The sequence below is a fragment of the Acanthochromis polyacanthus genome, chromosome 3, assembly GCF_021347895.1.
Source record: "Acanthochromis polyacanthus isolate Apoly-LR-REF ecotype Palm Island chromosome 3, KAUST_Apoly_ChrSc, whole genome shotgun sequence".
Taxonomy (NCBI): Eukaryota; Metazoa; Chordata; class Actinopteri; family Pomacentridae; genus Acanthochromis; species Acanthochromis polyacanthus.
This window is the reverse complement of record NC_067115.1, coordinates 9,132,631-9,149,642: the sequence shown is the minus strand read 5'-3', so window position 1 is coordinate 9,149,642 and position 17,012 is coordinate 9,132,631. Positions and strand designations below refer to the sequence as shown.

At 40.6% G+C, this 17,012-nt stretch overlaps 1 protein-coding gene across 3 annotated transcripts in view; it reads right to left on the bottom strand.

The window, feature by feature from the left end:
* The window catches only part of rptor (regulatory associated protein of MTOR, complex 1), a 234,618-nt gene that overhangs the window by 145,118 nt on the left and 72,488 nt on the right, over positions 1 to 17,012 (bottom strand). For all 3 annotated transcript variants that reach the window (XM_022193050.2, XM_022193051.2, XM_022193052.2), the window contains exon 5: positions 5,457 to 5,615. In XM_022193050.2, the coding sequence (XP_022048742.1) occupies positions 5,457 to 5,615 (159 nt within the window). The remainder of the gene's footprint in view (positions 1 to 5,456; positions 5,616 to 17,012) is intronic.

Genomic DNA, 17,012 nt, shown 5'->3' with positions numbered 1-17,012 from the left:
GGGGTGTTGTGGTTATGAGTTGAGTAGTTGGACCGCCCTGGGTACAAAGGTGGCCCTTCTCCTCTGTGTCCTACATGCGGGGCAGCGAAGCCGTCGACCAGAAGGAAGCCACTCAAATGCAGAGAAGAGAGCATGTGAGGGGTCACTGATGATCCGGTTCGCCAGTCTGCATGTTAAGTGCTCATACACTGCAGATAGAGTTCTCAGAGGAAGTCCTATGATCTTGGAACAGACAGTGACAGTCCTCTGCAGGCGGTTTCTGTTCTGGAGGCTGATAGAATAGAACCAGCAGATGATGGAGAATGTAGTGGTGCTCTCTATGAAGGAGTAGTAGAATGTCTGGAGAATGTTCTTATTTACTCCAAATGAGTTGAGTTTCCTTAGGAGATACTGCCTCTGGTGACATTTCCTGATTATCTCCTCTGTGTTAGAGGAGAATTTCAGCTGGCTGTCAAAGATGGTGCCCAGATATTTGTACTCCTCCACAAGCTCAACAGGCAGTCCATGGATGGTGGTGGTGACGGCTGTAGCCAGCGCCATCTGCTTGTTGGAGAAGGTCACCACCATCTCCTTGGTTTTTTTAACATTCAGCTCCAAACAAGAGTCATCACACCAGTCCACAAACTCCTGGAGGACTGAGCTGTGAGACCAAGAAGGTCCTGACAGCAGAGACAGGAGGACTGTGTCGTCTGCATACTTGACCAGGTGGGAGTTGGGCTGTGTGGATCTGCAGTCATCAGTGTAGAGGATGAAGAGAAGCGGAGAGAGGACACAGCCCTGAGGAGAACCAGTGGAGGTGTGAAGTACATCAGAGAAGGTGTTGTTGACCCGCACCCTCTGTGATCTGTGGGTTAAAAAGTCCAGAATCCACAGGATGAGCTGATTATCCAGGTGGAAGCGGGAGGAGAGTTTATGAGCCAGGATGTGAGGCTGGAGGGTGTTAAATGCAGAGGAGAAGTCAGCAAACAGAAGTCTTGCTGAAGTGTTTGGGTGTTCCAGGTGACGGTGTACAGTGTCCAGAATGAATGTTTTGGCATCATCAACACCTCTGCTCGTACGATAAGCGAATTGGAGAGGGTCAATCTGTGAGTTAGTTACTCTGATGACATGTTGTTTCACGATTCTCTCCATTGCCTTCATCACGAGAGAGGTGAGGGCCACAGGTCTTAAGTCATTGAGTACTTTGGTTGTACTCTTCTTGGGGATGGGGATGACTGTGGAATGTTTCCACAACTGAGGAACTCTATTACTGTCCAGGGAGTTTTGGAAGACGGTTTGAAACACACCTCCCAGCTGTTCTGCACAGTGTCTGAGCACACGACCGCAGATGTTGTCCGGGCCGGGGGAGCTGGTCTCTTTAGTCCTCCTCAGGGCTCTGGTCACCTCCTCTCTGTTGAAGGTCAGTGTGCAGTCAGTGGGTTGGAGTGTGGTCCTGATCTCCTCCAGCTGTGCGGTGTTGTCTCTTTCAAACCTGGTGTAAAAAGAGTTGAGGTCGTTGGGAAGAGATGTAGGGCTGCTACCGTCCACATGGATGGTGTTTCTGCAGTTGGTGGTGGTGTTCACAGCAGCCATGTTCTTCAAGCCCTGCCAAGCTGAGCGGAGGTTCCCCTGTGTGAAGTTTTCCTCAACTTTGTTTTTATACTTCAGCTTGGCTGCTTTTATGGCACGCTTAACTTCCCTGTTGACCTCTTTTTTCTCTAGTTCAGAGCCAGTGAAAAAGACCCTTTTCTTCTTGTTGATGGTTTCTTTGAGCTCCTTGGTGATCCATGGTTTATTGTTGGGAAATATTGTGACAGTTTTGGAGGGGATAATGCTATCCACACAGAAAGAGATGTAGGAAGAGATGGTGTCGACCTGTTCGCTGATGTTATTGGAGGGGATTAAAAAGTTATCCCAGTCTGTGGACTCAAAGCATCCTTGTAGGGCAAGAATGCTGTCTTTGGTCCACTGCTTGATGTTGCAGATGATTTTATTGGCTTTCCGTATAATGGGGATGTATGCTGGAATGAGTAGAACAGTACTGTGATCAGCAGAGCCTAGAGGGGGGAGAGCAACAGACCTGTATGCATCTGGAACTGACCCATAGCATTTGTCCAACGTCTTCCCCAGGCGTGTGGTGCATGTTATGTACTGCTGAAAACCTTTCAGGGCTTTCCCAGGGGAGCAGTGATTGAAATCACCGAGGATAAACTTAGGTGAGTCGGGGGAGATGCGTTCCAGGTTGTCCAGTGAGTTCATGATATGTTCTGTGGCAGTGGCGGCATTAGCTTTGGGATGGATGTAAACCAGAATAACAAAAAGCTGTGGAAACTCTCTAGGTAGGTAGTAAGGGCGCAGCGAAACAGCCAAGAGTTCAATGTCTGGAGAGCACAGTTTCTCCCTCACAACAACGGTGGAGCACCAACGTGTGTTAACGTACAGACAGACACCTCCGCCATGTTGTTTACCGGTGAGCTCTCTGTCCCTGTCCAGTCTCAGAGTGGGGGCAAAGCCATCGATATGCAGCAGGCTGTTACAGTCGTTGTTGTTTAACCACGTCTCCGTGAAAGCTAGAATCGAAGCCGTCCTGTACTCGTGCAGGTAATTGATGTTAGCCTGTAGCTCGTCTAGCTTGTTACGGAGCGAGCGCACGTTGGCTAGGATAATGGAGGGGAGCGGCCGCTGTTTACATGTCTCCCGCTTTAATCTGGCTCTTACTCCACTTTTTTTCTTGCCTCTTCGTGTTACCTTGTGCTTGTGGTGTGAACGGTGGCGGAGTAATTCCTCTGGAACTGAATCTGTGATGGTGGCGGGTTGAGGATTGGCTCCGAGCTGCAGCAGGAGATCTTTGGAGTAGACGATCCGCTGGCCGTCAGGGAAACTTAACCCGTTCGTGGGGACAGAGTCCCACAGGAGGAGGAAGAGCGGTAGAAGTAGTGCCCAGAGGAATGCGTCCATGGTGAGAAAGCGCCGGGAAGAAGTAGAAGAAGTAGAATCCGCGGTCGTACCGTTAGCGAAGGTGGCTACCGCTAGCGCTAGCGGGTCTACCGCGGCGGCGAGTGTGTCTACTTGCCGTGTTTACCAGAGTAAAAAAAAAAAAAAAAAAAGAGAAAGTTTCCAAGTTATAGAACGTTGGGAACACATAGACACACATAGACAGGACACGAATAGCAGGACAACCCTATAAAAAACAAAAAAAACACTGTAAACGCTATAAAAAACTGCTCTACGAGCCAGCCGGTCAACCACACGAGCAGCGACCCGGAACTGGTCGCTGCTCGTGTGGTTGACCTGGTTGAACTGGTACTCATCTCCTCTCTGCTCCTGCAGTTCAGTCAAGACGTCTCTGAATTTTTGTGACATAACTACTGGGCAAAACCAAGTCAATATTTAGATATTTATTGAAATTAAATGTAAAATAAAGTGATTTTGATCAAATATGAAATTTTTAAGCTTAGTTGTGGGTAGCTTTCCAACAAAAAAAACTAAATCACCCTAGATTAGTTCAAGGTCCAATGGAAAGTTGAAAATCTGAGAAGTTTTTCTGTTTTCATCGCTCCTGACTCTGACAAACGGGGTAATTTTGCAGGATATTTTAAGGAAAATGTATCTTTCAAACCCACCAGAGTGATCACCAGAGGGTTAAAGTGCAAATGTTGTGTATCAAGTACACAAACTGAGGTGTGGCATAATTACCCAAACTTTGCATTTCACGTCCTCACTGCTTCACACAAACCAGAGCTTTGAAACGGCACTTTAGAAGGTGTTTTTACAAAAAAAACTCAGTCTGAGTGAGCTACAAGGCTTGCTGGATGAAAGAACCAAAATATGGAAGAAAATGTTTATTTTGCAAAACATCCATATTTGTGTGGACAAGGCCTGAGCTTGTGCACAACCAGTAACGTGCACATTTTCTCTTAAGACCAATAAAGGCCAAGTCATGGCTTGTGTTGTTGAAAACCTGCAGATTCGAACCTAAGACAGCAAACTACCACACGCCTCTTTGCAATCAGGAGAAAAAGGTGCGAAGTTAAATATGTGGAATTAAATAAAAATGTCAACTATTCTGGCAATTGATTTGAACTAAATTCTAAGGGGAAAAGGGTATATTCTTTAATTCCAGCTTCTAAAAGGAAAGGTTGAGGGTCAGATGGTGAGAAATAAGGCACTAATAATAAGGTCCAGGCAGTGGACAACAATCCCCTTAACTGAACGTTTTCAGCCGCTTCCTTTAGATTCTCTGTTACTGAACAAATCTGTAGTCTGAGGCTGAGTCAGAAACAACCCAGAGGACATCATCAGTGCTGATCTCTGCTCAGACCAGAGGTACAGAGGAAGTTACACAGCTGTCTGTACCTGCTGAGCAAAAAAACTCCTCTGTGATGAGTGAACTGATCTGTGTGTGTGAAATTGTTCTTTAAATTCCACAGAGTTCAAAAAGCAAAATTACAATGTAAAGAAGCTGAACCAACAGATTGTTGCTCTTTGAAGATGAGAATCTTTTTAGCTTTTTCAAGCACCAGATAATCATCACTGTCACACAGAGTTCAGCTGTTTTCAGCAATTTATCGACTAAAGACATCAAAGTATGTGATCTTATTACTTAAAGCTACAAATGCGCCTCAGAATACAGCCTTCTTCAGTAGTGATGTAACAATACATAAAAATCTCAATTCGGTGTGTTTTCAGTGGATCAAAAACAAGAAATATGGAACTTCTTTTTTCTTCATCAAACTCTAGTTAATTGGACAGGTTTTGTGCATCTTTCTTCATATCTGCCAATACTGCTTCAACTGGCTTTTCAACCACAAAAAGAAGTAAAATTTACAAAATGTAATATGTAAGGCAAGAACAATATATTATCTCACATAAATGAACAAATACTAAAATAAATGATTATGAAGGTCCAGGATTTACAAAAGCTGTTGTTCATAAATAAGAAAAACATCTGAACGTGTAGGTGAAACCAAGAGAAAGTTTAATCATAAAAGGTCTTAATATTTCTAGAAATTTAAACCACATCTCCTGCTTTTATTTTTTTTAATCTAAAAAAATGTGTTTCAGAACTCTCAGCACCAAAGCAAACAACACAGAACAACCCTCTAAAATCAAAATATCAACTCAAGGTTCTGTTCTCCTGCCTGTTTCTGAGCTTTTAGCCACATCTCAGCAGGTACAGTTAGATGTTCATGTGGATAAAGTTGCAGTGTTTCAGTGATGATGTTCCATGTGGCTGCAAACTGTACAGAATTAATCCAATGGAAGTGTGATGATTATTTAATTTGAGCTGATTATTTCCCTAATCACATTATAATTGCATTTTCAAACATGACTGGTGACATCATGGCAGCAGATAATTACAACACAACTTCCCTGCTGGGTTTCATAAAGTTGTTATGAGTCTTTCAACCTGTTACAGGGCTGCAAATCTTTGTGAATGTGAGAGTGTATTTTTGTGAAAATCCAATCAGTGGTACCTTGTTAAAGACCCAGATCTCTCCATTGACGGTGGGTCGTGGCACTCCGTGGCCGTTGTAATGGAAGAGAACTCGCTCTTCTTTGGCGTTGCGTCTCAGCGAAGTGCAAAGTTTCTTCACTTCGTCCACTGTGGGGTCCAGACTCTGCTTGTAACGCGCCTGAAACCAGGAAGGAAGAATAAGTACATGTAAACATGACTGTAACATCTGTGACTGAGGAGTTTTATAGACATGACAGACGTCTGGTTTCAGAAACTGGTCCTGTTCGTTACTGAGTTGGTTACACTGTTGTTCACATGTTGTACTGTAGCTCACGGAGTTCCACAAGGATCAATTCTTGGACCTTTACTGTTTCACCCTCTGAACCCCAAAACCTACTGGTATGTTTGAAAGGCATGTTGTCTTTTAAAGAAAAACTAAAAGAAGTAGATTTTTCAACAGTCTGAAGTTCTTTGTATCACTCATCTGTGGCATGTTATTACATTAGGAAACTTTGCCTAATATAAGCTGATAAAAGCTGTGATATGCCATCAAACTCTGCATGTCTCACCTAAAAAACTGAAGAAAAAAAACAAATGTTTGCCCTGACCAGATTAGGTCAAAAAATAAATAATTCTGTGCCCCTTGTCACGACTAAAAAGTCATCAGTGACGGCAAAAATTCAGAGATTTTTCAGCTTAACTGCAGGCAAAAACTTAGGTAGATAACATCAGGTATGTTGTCTTCATAAGTACTAAAATTGTCAGCATTACAGCATTTATTTGATAAAACAGAAGGAATCAACATATTTTCAACTTTCCAACTGTCCTTTAACTACTCCTGTGTAACTTTTTATTTTGTCAGGAAAAAAGCTAAAAAAAATAAAAAAAAATGTAAGCTTGAAATAACGATATTTCATCCAAATCACTTTGTTCTATGTGTCTCACTTGGACAATGTTGCCAAAAATAAACCGCTGTACTAACTACAAAGGTTTTCTTCTGTACAGAACTACATTCTGTACAAAACAGCAAATTCTACACTCCTCAGTAAAACAGTGAAGTCTTTAAAAACTCAGATGTGGTTAACAGTCATTTGATTAAAAAAAAAATCAGGGAGTTTTCGGATGAACTGCAGGCTGTGTTTACAAAGAGACACGTATGGAAACAGCATACAGTTTTAAGCAGTATGTATGTATGTATAGTCCCATTTGTTTCCAGTACTGGTAAAAACCTGTGCGCACTTGGAAAACTGTTGTACATGTTAATTGAATTCCAGGTTATTTTAATGTATATTTTGTCATTCTATCTGTGTCATGCTGCACAAAAGGCATTTCTGAGTTCTCACTCCTTCATGGTTGTTCTGTTTAAATGGAGGAGCAAAAATTTATATTGCACGGAAAAATAAGTCTGAAAAAAAAGCTCCTGACCTCTGGGGTCCGGTGGTTGATCTGTCAACAAAGACAAACTGAAAACTCACTGCATTTCTGGTTCGTTCAGTTTGTGTTTGTGACCGGTAATCATTGCTATGTGGAATTTACACAGTGTAGTAAAATAAAGAAACAAAGTAAAATACATGACATATATTCACAGTCATGGATTCTTGTATCTGTAAGCGGTAGTAGATGCTTCGGGAAACCTTACAACCTCCTCTTTCATCAGGTTAAATGATGCAACACCTGCTGGTATTAGCGAGGTTTAAATCAAAGTGACACAGCCGCCTCAGGCAAAGGAGATGCACAGAAGAACAACAGAAACATATAAATGCCAAAGTAGGCTGGAGGCCATGACAGGGGCCAATTTGGTGGTTTTCTTTACATGTTTCAGGCATGACAACGCTTCAAATGTGAGAGTTACTGAAGAACGGAGGCATATTCATCCAGTAGTGACTGAAATACCAACACCGAGCTTCTGTTTATTTCAATTTCTGAGGTCAAAAAATATTGAAAAGCCATGAAAACCAACTTTCTTCAAGGATACCGAAACACCTTGTGCCTGAAATGACGCTCACAGTTCAGACGGTAAGTAAGACTCCAATAAATCATTTATGGCAACAACAGGACAAATTAGATTTTCAATATTTAGGATCACATTGTTTCCATATTTTCAAGTTGAAAGCTACAATAAGGAGTCACAGAAACGTCTCAAAGAAGGTTCTTGACACACTGAGCTGCCCTCCAAGAAGCTGAGAAGCAAAGAAGATGTTTTTCTGAAAATTCAAGGTCACTGAACAATTATGAAGAGAAACCTCTGAAGTAAATCCTTTCAGAGAAGCACTGACCCCACATTACAAACTGAGACAAATCAGCAGAGCAGACAAGGACACAGAACAGAAAGGTAACTTTCCTCTTGTAAGAAATAAATAAATACATGAACTTAAGACCATTCAACAAGTTAACTTTAGGTTGATGGAATTTATTTTTTGCAACCTCCTGTACAGTCGTTCTACCGAGTCCATTAGAGAAGAGGCCCCTTCAATGTTGTATAAAACCAGGTAACAAAGGAGAAGCTTGTCGAAATTTGATGATCGAAGAAACACAATGGACATAGATGTTTCTACAGAACCAGTTAACATCCTTTTGTATCCTTTTGGACCACCAGAGAGCTGAAAATTTAGAAGTTTTTATAATTTCTGCTAATGACAAAGGGTGTGATTTATTTATTTTTTTAGGATAATATGGCTTTAAAACCTCCTGATGGGTTTTGGGGTTTAGATGGATAATGCACCTAACATGAAATTTCAGCATTAAGTGCAGTGTGCTGAATGCAGCCCAAAAGTTGGGGGATTTTGTTTTTTGACCAGAGAATGGGAGACAAATATCATCCAAAGCAAATCACAACAAACATGAATTAAAGCTGCTCAAGATGCTACAAGACCTACAAAACTTTTAGTATTATTTTGTGCAGCACATAATGCAGAAAAAGATGCTTGGGGTAACATAGAAATGCTGCCACGAAAGAGTGTGTCCAGCAGGGCAGCTCCAACTCTGATTTTTACAACCTTCTCAGCACTGAATGCAGCACATGTAGCAGAGCGCATATCACAGACAGTGGTGCGGAGTCTAGTGGTGTCACAATATTATGTAAACATGTATGTTAAGAGTATCAGATAATACGTCATTATTTGAACGTTTTACTGTCTCAGTGTTGATATTGCCCCCAAAAATCCAGTATCAGCTCAAGATTGCATCAAACCCCAAATAATTTATACCCCTCTTAACCAAAAGAAGTGTTTTACCCACAAATTATTATACAACCTACAGAGCAGAAGCCATTCTGAACGGTTCTTCAACACCAATGAACAAATTCAGAACCTCAACACTTTCTTACACTAAAGAAAGACAATGTCCTGATTTGAAAATATCATCCCAAAAATAAGAGTCTGAATCAGAACTGAAGTGACTAACATGCTGGCAGATCACATGAAGACATTTTGTTTGCAATGATCCAACATCATATTGACTCAGACAAAGACATTGTGCTTTCCAAAATGCCAAAACTTATTATAAACCCTTTCACATGTTCGATCAATAATCATCTTTAAAAAAAAAAATACTGTAGGTACCGAAACCATGAAGCTGTGTGAGATAGTTGGTTTAACTGTAGAGAATCTGTCGGCCGACAAGGAGGCTTTTGCGCTTGTATGAACTTTAAATTACTAGTCGGGAAAACAAAGCTCTGAAAACCTCTGAGGTTTTTTTGAGAGTTGCAGTGAAAAGCTAGCAGCAGAAACTTCACATAAACAAAGTTAAAACACACAGATCGCTGAGTCTGACATGGAGCTACTGTTGCTTCGCTGCTGTCAGCTTCTTTTCTTCCCCACCTGTTGCAGACTTTAGATCAAACTCCACCGATCTGGGTGGTTTTATTAAAGTCGGCAGGAGAAACTTTAAAGCAGACAAAAGACGTGCATTGTTTGAGTTCCTGCACTTCGTTAAATAAAGTGTGTGGATGGAAGGGACACCGAGGTGTCAACTAGTTATGCAACAGAAAAGCTCCCGTTTAGCCCAGTCTGAATCATTATCACACTCACCAAGGCCCTTCTGTTGCATAAGTAACAGGCCTTTTACCAAACAGCCGGCTGCCTCCTGTCAAATGGCTTTGAATCACACAAGAAGCCATATTTCAACTTTAACTTCTCGCTAAAACTTCCAGCAAATGAAAGTGACAAAAACAGCAAGACAAAGAAACAGCTGCAGATCTTAACTGGGCTTCATTTACGTACAAAACTGTGACTGCAGAGCTAAACAGAGATGGTCATCCCATAAAATAGGAAAAGATTTCACTTCATGACAAACAAATATCCCTTTTAACTTACGTCACATTTACAAAGATGAATCAAATCTTTATTTTTAATTTGAGTGTTTTTGAACAGCATTTTTTACAGAATCCTTATTTAGTTTGTTTTCCGTTTATCTGCCACTTGAAAGTGCTCTCAACTTGATATATTCAGCAAAATGGAATACACATTTCACAGCAGCAACTTAATTCTCTGAATCCCAAAATCCTACAGATGATTTGAAGCAGATATTGTTTTTAAAAACAGCCCAAATAACATTTACCAGAGCCACACACTATAAAAACAGAAAGAATTGTCAAACTTACAACTCTCTGACAGTCCTTGAACTAATTACGTTAAGTACTGTTCCATTGTGACACTGAAGCACAGATTAAAAGCTTCAAATTGATTTTTCTCATTTAAAAATTTGCCAAAAATAAACTGTTGTCACCAGATTCTGTTAAAACAAACAAGATGACATGGTCATCAATATCCCCCACCACATGTGATATCTATGAGTCTATATCCAAAATAGTGATCAAGGGCCATAACTGTGTTAAATATTATCACACAGGTCTCATTTTCGAACTTGATCAAAGTGTCCATGGTGTGAAGCTACACTCTAAATTTCGTAATCCTAGCTGTAATAGTTTCCGAGAAAAGCTGTCCCCTTCATCTCGGACGGACGGACGGACAGAGGCCAAACCTATATGCCCCATTTCCACTTCATGGAGGCGGGGGATAATAATTCAACTCTCCCCAGTCAGCCCGGTCTCACGGGGATTCGTGAAACTGTCACGTCAGTTTTTGTTTCGGTTTCGTGCGCACCAACACGATGTCGTCATGTTTTTCGTGCCGCTCACCACGAGCGAAACCCGCTGTGGTAATCACATCTGAAAGTGGTTTATACCGGCAGATTCATGACGATCTAAGCTGTCCATCGGCGTTTGCGGCCGCCACTGCGGCCGCCAGACATTCTTTAAATTCCTATGCAAATTCGGCGGATTCATGACGATTTAAGCTGTCCATCGGCGTTTGCGGCCGCCGCCGCGGCCGCCATTGCGGCTGCCAGACATCTGGCCGCAGCGGCGGCCGCAAACGCCGATGGACAGCTTAAATCGTCATGAATCCGCCGGTATAAACCACTTTCAGATGTGATCCGGCCGCCGCTGCGGCCGGACGTTTGGTGGCTGCAATGGCGGCCGCGGCAGCGGCCGCAAACGCCGATGGACAGCTTAGATCGTCATGAATCCGCCGAATTTGCATAGGAATGTAAAGAATGTCCAGCGGCCGCAGTGGCGGCCGCAGCGGCGGCCACAAACGCCGATGGACAGCTTAGATCGTCATGAATCCGCCGGTATAAACCACTTTCAGATGTGATTACCACAGCGGGTTTCGCTCGTGGTGAGCGGCACGAAAAACATGACGACATCGTGTTGGTGCGCACGAAACCGAAACAAAAACTGACGTGACAGTTTCACGAATCCCCGTGAGACCGTGTTGCCCAAGTGCAACATTAAAGCCATTAGTGGCTAAGCTGCAAAACAACTTCTCCATGACAAAAATTCCAGGATGCGCTGGTTTAACTAGGTTGAACTGCAGGCTGTGTTTGCACAGAGCAGTTAGGAGCCAGCATGGAAACAAACTGAAAATGTTTAAGGTCAAATATCTATAGTATCTAAAGTGATCATTTTTGTCCAGTGCTGGTAAAATCTGTGGGAACTTTGAAAAATGTTGTCAACTTCCATTTTTTTCAATATTTGCAAAAGAAATTCAGCGTGCCTTTATTTTCTTCTTTTATGATTTATGGCATTTTAATTGTGTTAAAATGCATAAATGACAATTCTGAGTCGCCTCTACTAGTCACGGCTGTGCTGTTTCCATAGAGGTGGAGGACTTTATATTGCACTAAAAAAATGAGCGCGCAGTGAATAAAAAAATGTGACAGGAGCAAAAGATGCTTGGGGTTTAGATCGTTAAAAGGGAGTTCTTCTTCTCCACCAATTTAAATCTGTGGCTCAGCTGGGTTCCTATGTCTAACCCTCATTTTATTCAAATTAGTCAGTAAATTTGGTATAGTATTTAATATTTTAGGTCACAAACACAGTATTTAAATTATTCAGGTAAATTTGTAATGTTGAACTTATGCCTTAAGTGTTTTAATTGGACTGATGAATGCTGGGATTGAGTGACATCAGCTGCCTGAGCTCTGCATTTCAAAGTCAAAGACAAAAAAATAGTTTTTACACAAAGCTAAACTAACTTCCAACCAAATTCTGCAGTGAAAACACAGAAATAAAGCTTCTACAACTGCAGGAAATATCTTACTGTGACAAAACTGTTTTTCTTATTAATTTTGGAAAAAAACTGAACTTAAAAAAAATAAATGGTTAGTAGCGGTGTTTAAGAGTGGAACACTGTTTCAGGGTAAAGTTTTCATTTAACATATGAAAGTTTTGTCCGCCTGCATTAGCAACTGGTCTTTATTTGTTTTTCATGGCCTTGGCTATTTTATTATCCATCTAACAGTGTATATAGGTGAATATACAGGACACAACTCACACCAAAAACCATCTTACTTCAACCTTCTGAGCTCCGTATAAAATCCTATACCTCCATGGAGACAGCACAACCATGGCTGGAAGTAGAGAGAATTCAGAAATGTTCCTTTTTTTGTGCAGAATTGCCCCATTAGAATGGCATAAATCTTAGAATAAAGAAAAAACAAAAGGTACATTTCTTTTATTTGACAAAAGCTCAAAGAATCAGGAAAGAAATGGTGCCTCTACATAGTACAGATATTTTACTATTTACATTTTTGTTTCCGTACTCGTCTCTTCTCTGCTCCGTGTACACAGCCTGCAGTTTAGCCCAAAAGTCCCAGATTCTTTGTCCCAAGACTGTTAGCCGCAGCCAAATCACTAATGGCTTTACAGAAGCACCAAGAAGCACAGAACAACATGTTTTTACAGAATTTACTTTGCAGAAAATATTTAATTTTGGTGAATTGATCATGATTTTAAGTTTGGTTTTGGATGATTTTTTTCAAACAACAATACTGTACAGGACATTGGGAAGTTCAAAATCCACTTATTCCTGCTGTTTTTACAGTTCCGTTCTACATTAAGGGTGTCATATGGGTGATTTTTAAAGACAGCATTCCTGTCTAACCTGGCAAGCAGGTTTTTACAGGTTCAGAGGGTTAAAGAGTCGATTTCCATAGCGTCCTGTGTGATTCAGAATTACTGCTAATCATGCATGATGTCAGCTGCATTTATGACTCCTGGAACCATCCAATAATTCATAAAGCTTTGTGTTTTGAATGCTGCAGCTGTGTGGTCGTTATTTAAATGACGCCGGAAGCTGTAAACCCCCGATCATTAATTTGCGGCTCGTCGTCCTGATTTGCAGAATTAAATTATCACTTGCTCATTGCAGCGGCTGAGCAGCAGACTCTGATCAAAGATGCAAACATTTCAGCTTCCTGTATCTGCAAGAGTTTTGAATTGCAGTGCGATAGCAGAGCTGGCAGCCTGATTCAATTTGGGGATAATCAGATAAAAGCGTCTGAATGCCGAGAGGCTCCCGATGATATCAAGTGGTATCTGAACGGCGTAATGGCGTAAGTGAGGGACCCGCAGTGATGGAGGTGCAGCATCTGAAACCAGAGCTTCCATTGGAAAGTGGAAATTTTGGAGGAAAGTCTTGAATTAATTGAGGAAAGAGAAGACAGAGGCAGGTGGGACAAGTATTTACACTTTAGTGCTTGTAGCTGCTACTTCTGATGATTCCCCATAGTGTTCAGATGCCTCAGCAAAGGCCTTCATTTCCATTCATGACAGCTGAGCATATTAGATTCAAGTGGCATGCAGAGATTAGGACAGTTTCATATGTCTGAGGAAGACACCTTGGAGAGTCCATTTAAATATACCAGCTACAGTTTTCTTGCAGATGGAGGCATGACTGTGTGAAAAACTAAACTCACTAGGACCTGATGGGGGCGCTGCAGCCTTCTATCAGAGTCAAAATTATTTTATTTTACATGTTTCATTTTATAAATGAACTGTTTGGTCAAAACAGATTTGATTAAAAACAAAAGATTCTGCACTCCTCACTGTGAAGCCGTTCATGACCAAGGAGAAACAAAGAAAAATCTTTTTGGCTGAAATAGGTTGAACTGCAGGCTGTGTTTAAAAAAGAGTAGATACGAGAAAAGTACAGAAACAAAATTAAAGTGGAAGCAGTAAAGTGTTTATCGTAACATTTTTTTAACCAGTATTTTTAACACTTGTGGTCATTTGAAAAAATGTTTTAAATGTAAAATAGTTAATTAAGGAAATTCAACTTTTCCTTGTTATATATTTTCTATGGCAGTGTAACCTTTATGTTACACAAAAGACACTTCTGAATCTAATCTAAGCTGCTCACCAGAATGATGCAAACATCAGAAACCAATAAAACCAGAAGTACACAACTTACAAATTTGACTTTACAGTCATAAAGTGTCTCCATCCATCCGTTCTTTCCATTTATGTATAAAAAAAACAGTAAAAGTATAAACAGTAAAAGAAGAAAATAAAAGGTAAAAATTGCAATTTAGATGAGAACTATTATCTAAGTGTTCACTGAGGCCTCCATCAGATGTGCAGTAGCAAAATGATCATCAATGTAACATAAATGTCATATTTCAGTCAGGATTTCTACAGGTTTTTTTTAAAAAAACTAAATAATCAAAACAAATACTCCTGCTAATGTTTGTTCTTTTTTATGACTTATGGCAGAGCTGTGCTATAGTGCATAAAATACTATTCTAAGTTCTCTCTCCTTCATGCTTGTGCTGCTTCCATAGAGGTGCAGGACTTTATATTGCAGTGAAAAATGAGTAAGTAAAAATGTGGCAGGAGCAAAAATCGCAAAGAAATAAGTTCAAGTTCAGAGGACAGAACAGTGGCTAAAAACAGCACTTGTTTTAAAAACTGAAATTCACAGCAGCAGACTGTCTTCTTACAGATAAACGTGGCATGACAGAAAATCGCATTGTGCTAAATCACCTGTCTTGACCTACAGGGGGCGCTGTGGCCTCCTGGAAGGAGAAACACTCTCCAGAAGTTGATACAAACTGTAGCTGTCTGCCTTCATCGCTATAAAACACCTCCATTATATCCATCAAGGCCGCACGAAACAAACTCTTCTTAAAGGTGTGTTCTGTGTCGCCTCCAACGCCATTTATCATCGTGTCAGTTCCACAGAACAGCCGACCTTTTCAAAGCACCACCAGCATTCAGGATGCAATTAAACACAGACTGTTAAAGCTGCGAGGGGCTGCGGGAGCTTAGCGGGCTGTCACACTTAGCAGGCGACTTTTTAGACAACACAAAAGGCAAGTGGAAAGGTAAAACAACAGGAGTCCTACTGGGGATGCACAATAAGCGAACTGTGATATCTTGGATTTTCTGTAATATGCCAGATAACCTGAATAACTTTGTTTGGAATAAAATCATTGACTGCAGAATAACTGAGGTGATTTTGTAGAGTAGTGAATCTGCACAGAAGAAGATGAAAAAAACAGTCATGCATGAGTGCTGCTGGTGTTGGTCATCTCACTGTCTGTGATGGCACACTGAACTCTGCCAAGTATTGTGCCATTCTCAAAAGCCACATGCTCCCTTCTGCGCTGTTTAGCCGAGGTCAGAATCGGATGTTTCTACCAGATAATGCCGCTTGCCACGCATCCAGGGCCAGCAGAACTTGGACACAGGAGCTCAGTATCCAGTCACAGAGTGGCCAGCTCAATCCTCAGACATGAGCCTCATTGAAAATCTGTGCTGGATTATCAAAAGGTCTGTTTCAAAGCATAAACCAAACAATTTAGAAGAAATAGATGCAGTAATTCAAGAAGAATGGGACAAGATTAGGCCTCAACATGGTTGAAAGGCTCGTGGGGAAAATGCCAGCCAGGATTAGAGCTCTACTGTGTGCTAATGGCAGGACGACTAAACATTAATTTGATGATGTGTTGGTTTATTTATTTTTTGTTCAATTTTGAACACACTCTGTTATTTGACTTTGATACTGACAATGTTGAGAACTGACAAATTGAAACTGTCAATTTACTTTTGTGAGTTTTTCTTGTAAACAACAAACAAGGAAAACATCATTTGTATTTGTTTGTGTCTGTCTAATGCAGCCAAACCTTTTGAAACAACAAAAGAGATCTTTCCCCAAACACTTTTTTCCCCCCATGTCTGTACATCCATATAAAGAATTTACACAAACAGTCAAGTGCCTGGATGGATTAAGTATCTTCTTTTCTATTAAAGGAATGAGTGGCTCAGTTGTCATGCAGCTAAATGGAGAACACTAAGTAAAGAACATGTTAAGTTGGATGACAGCAGCAGCCACTTCTTGTCATTGAGCTTAACTGAGCAAAGTCGACCTTTGGCTTCCGATCAGCGACAAAAATCTGAGCAACAGCAGCACCAGGCTGGTTCAGATGTGAGATAAACCGAAAAAACAGATACACAGAGAGACAAACAAAGAGCAGAAAGATGAAAGAGTATGTTTCAAAGCTCCTTTTTGTTGCTTTATATGAATCACACTCAAATTTCCACCACATCCTCCAGATTAACAGTGTTTTTTTTAGCTGCCCTGCAAATATCAGGACCATCTCTAACTCAGCTTTCTTTTTCTAGGGAAGAAGGAAACACTCAGGCGCTGTTAAACATATTTACATGTTTCTCTAGTCTGTTAAAATGACTCATATCGTTGTAGATAACTAAGGTAACATCAGTCTTGATTGAACTGTTTCTGTCTTCTCAAAAAGCAGGTAGAAAGAAACTTGAATCTGCTTTTTAAAGATTGTGATTAAAGCAAACAGTTTATTTTTTGGCAAATTCTTAAATAAACATACAGAAAAAGGTGATTGACAAAATATCACAATTTTTTAGCTTTATTTAGACTTGGATTTGGTTCACTCACATTTGTTTCATTCAAAATTCACCAAAAAGTTAAAAATCTGGCATTTTTTTTCCTCTGATAGATGGTATAATTTAGGCACCTTTTTAAAAAGTATGTGCTGTTCAAATCCACCAGCAGGTTTCAGGGTCCAGGGGGTTAAGATACAGATTCAGGTCATCAAAAATATAACAAGTCTAAAATATAAAATAGTTAACCTTTTGGATCTGGCGTCTACATATGTGGACATCTGTTTTTTTTAAAGAGTGCACTGTTAATAATAACAAAAAACGATATACATTTCATATAAATATAATAAACACAATAATCAGATATTAGATAATAAC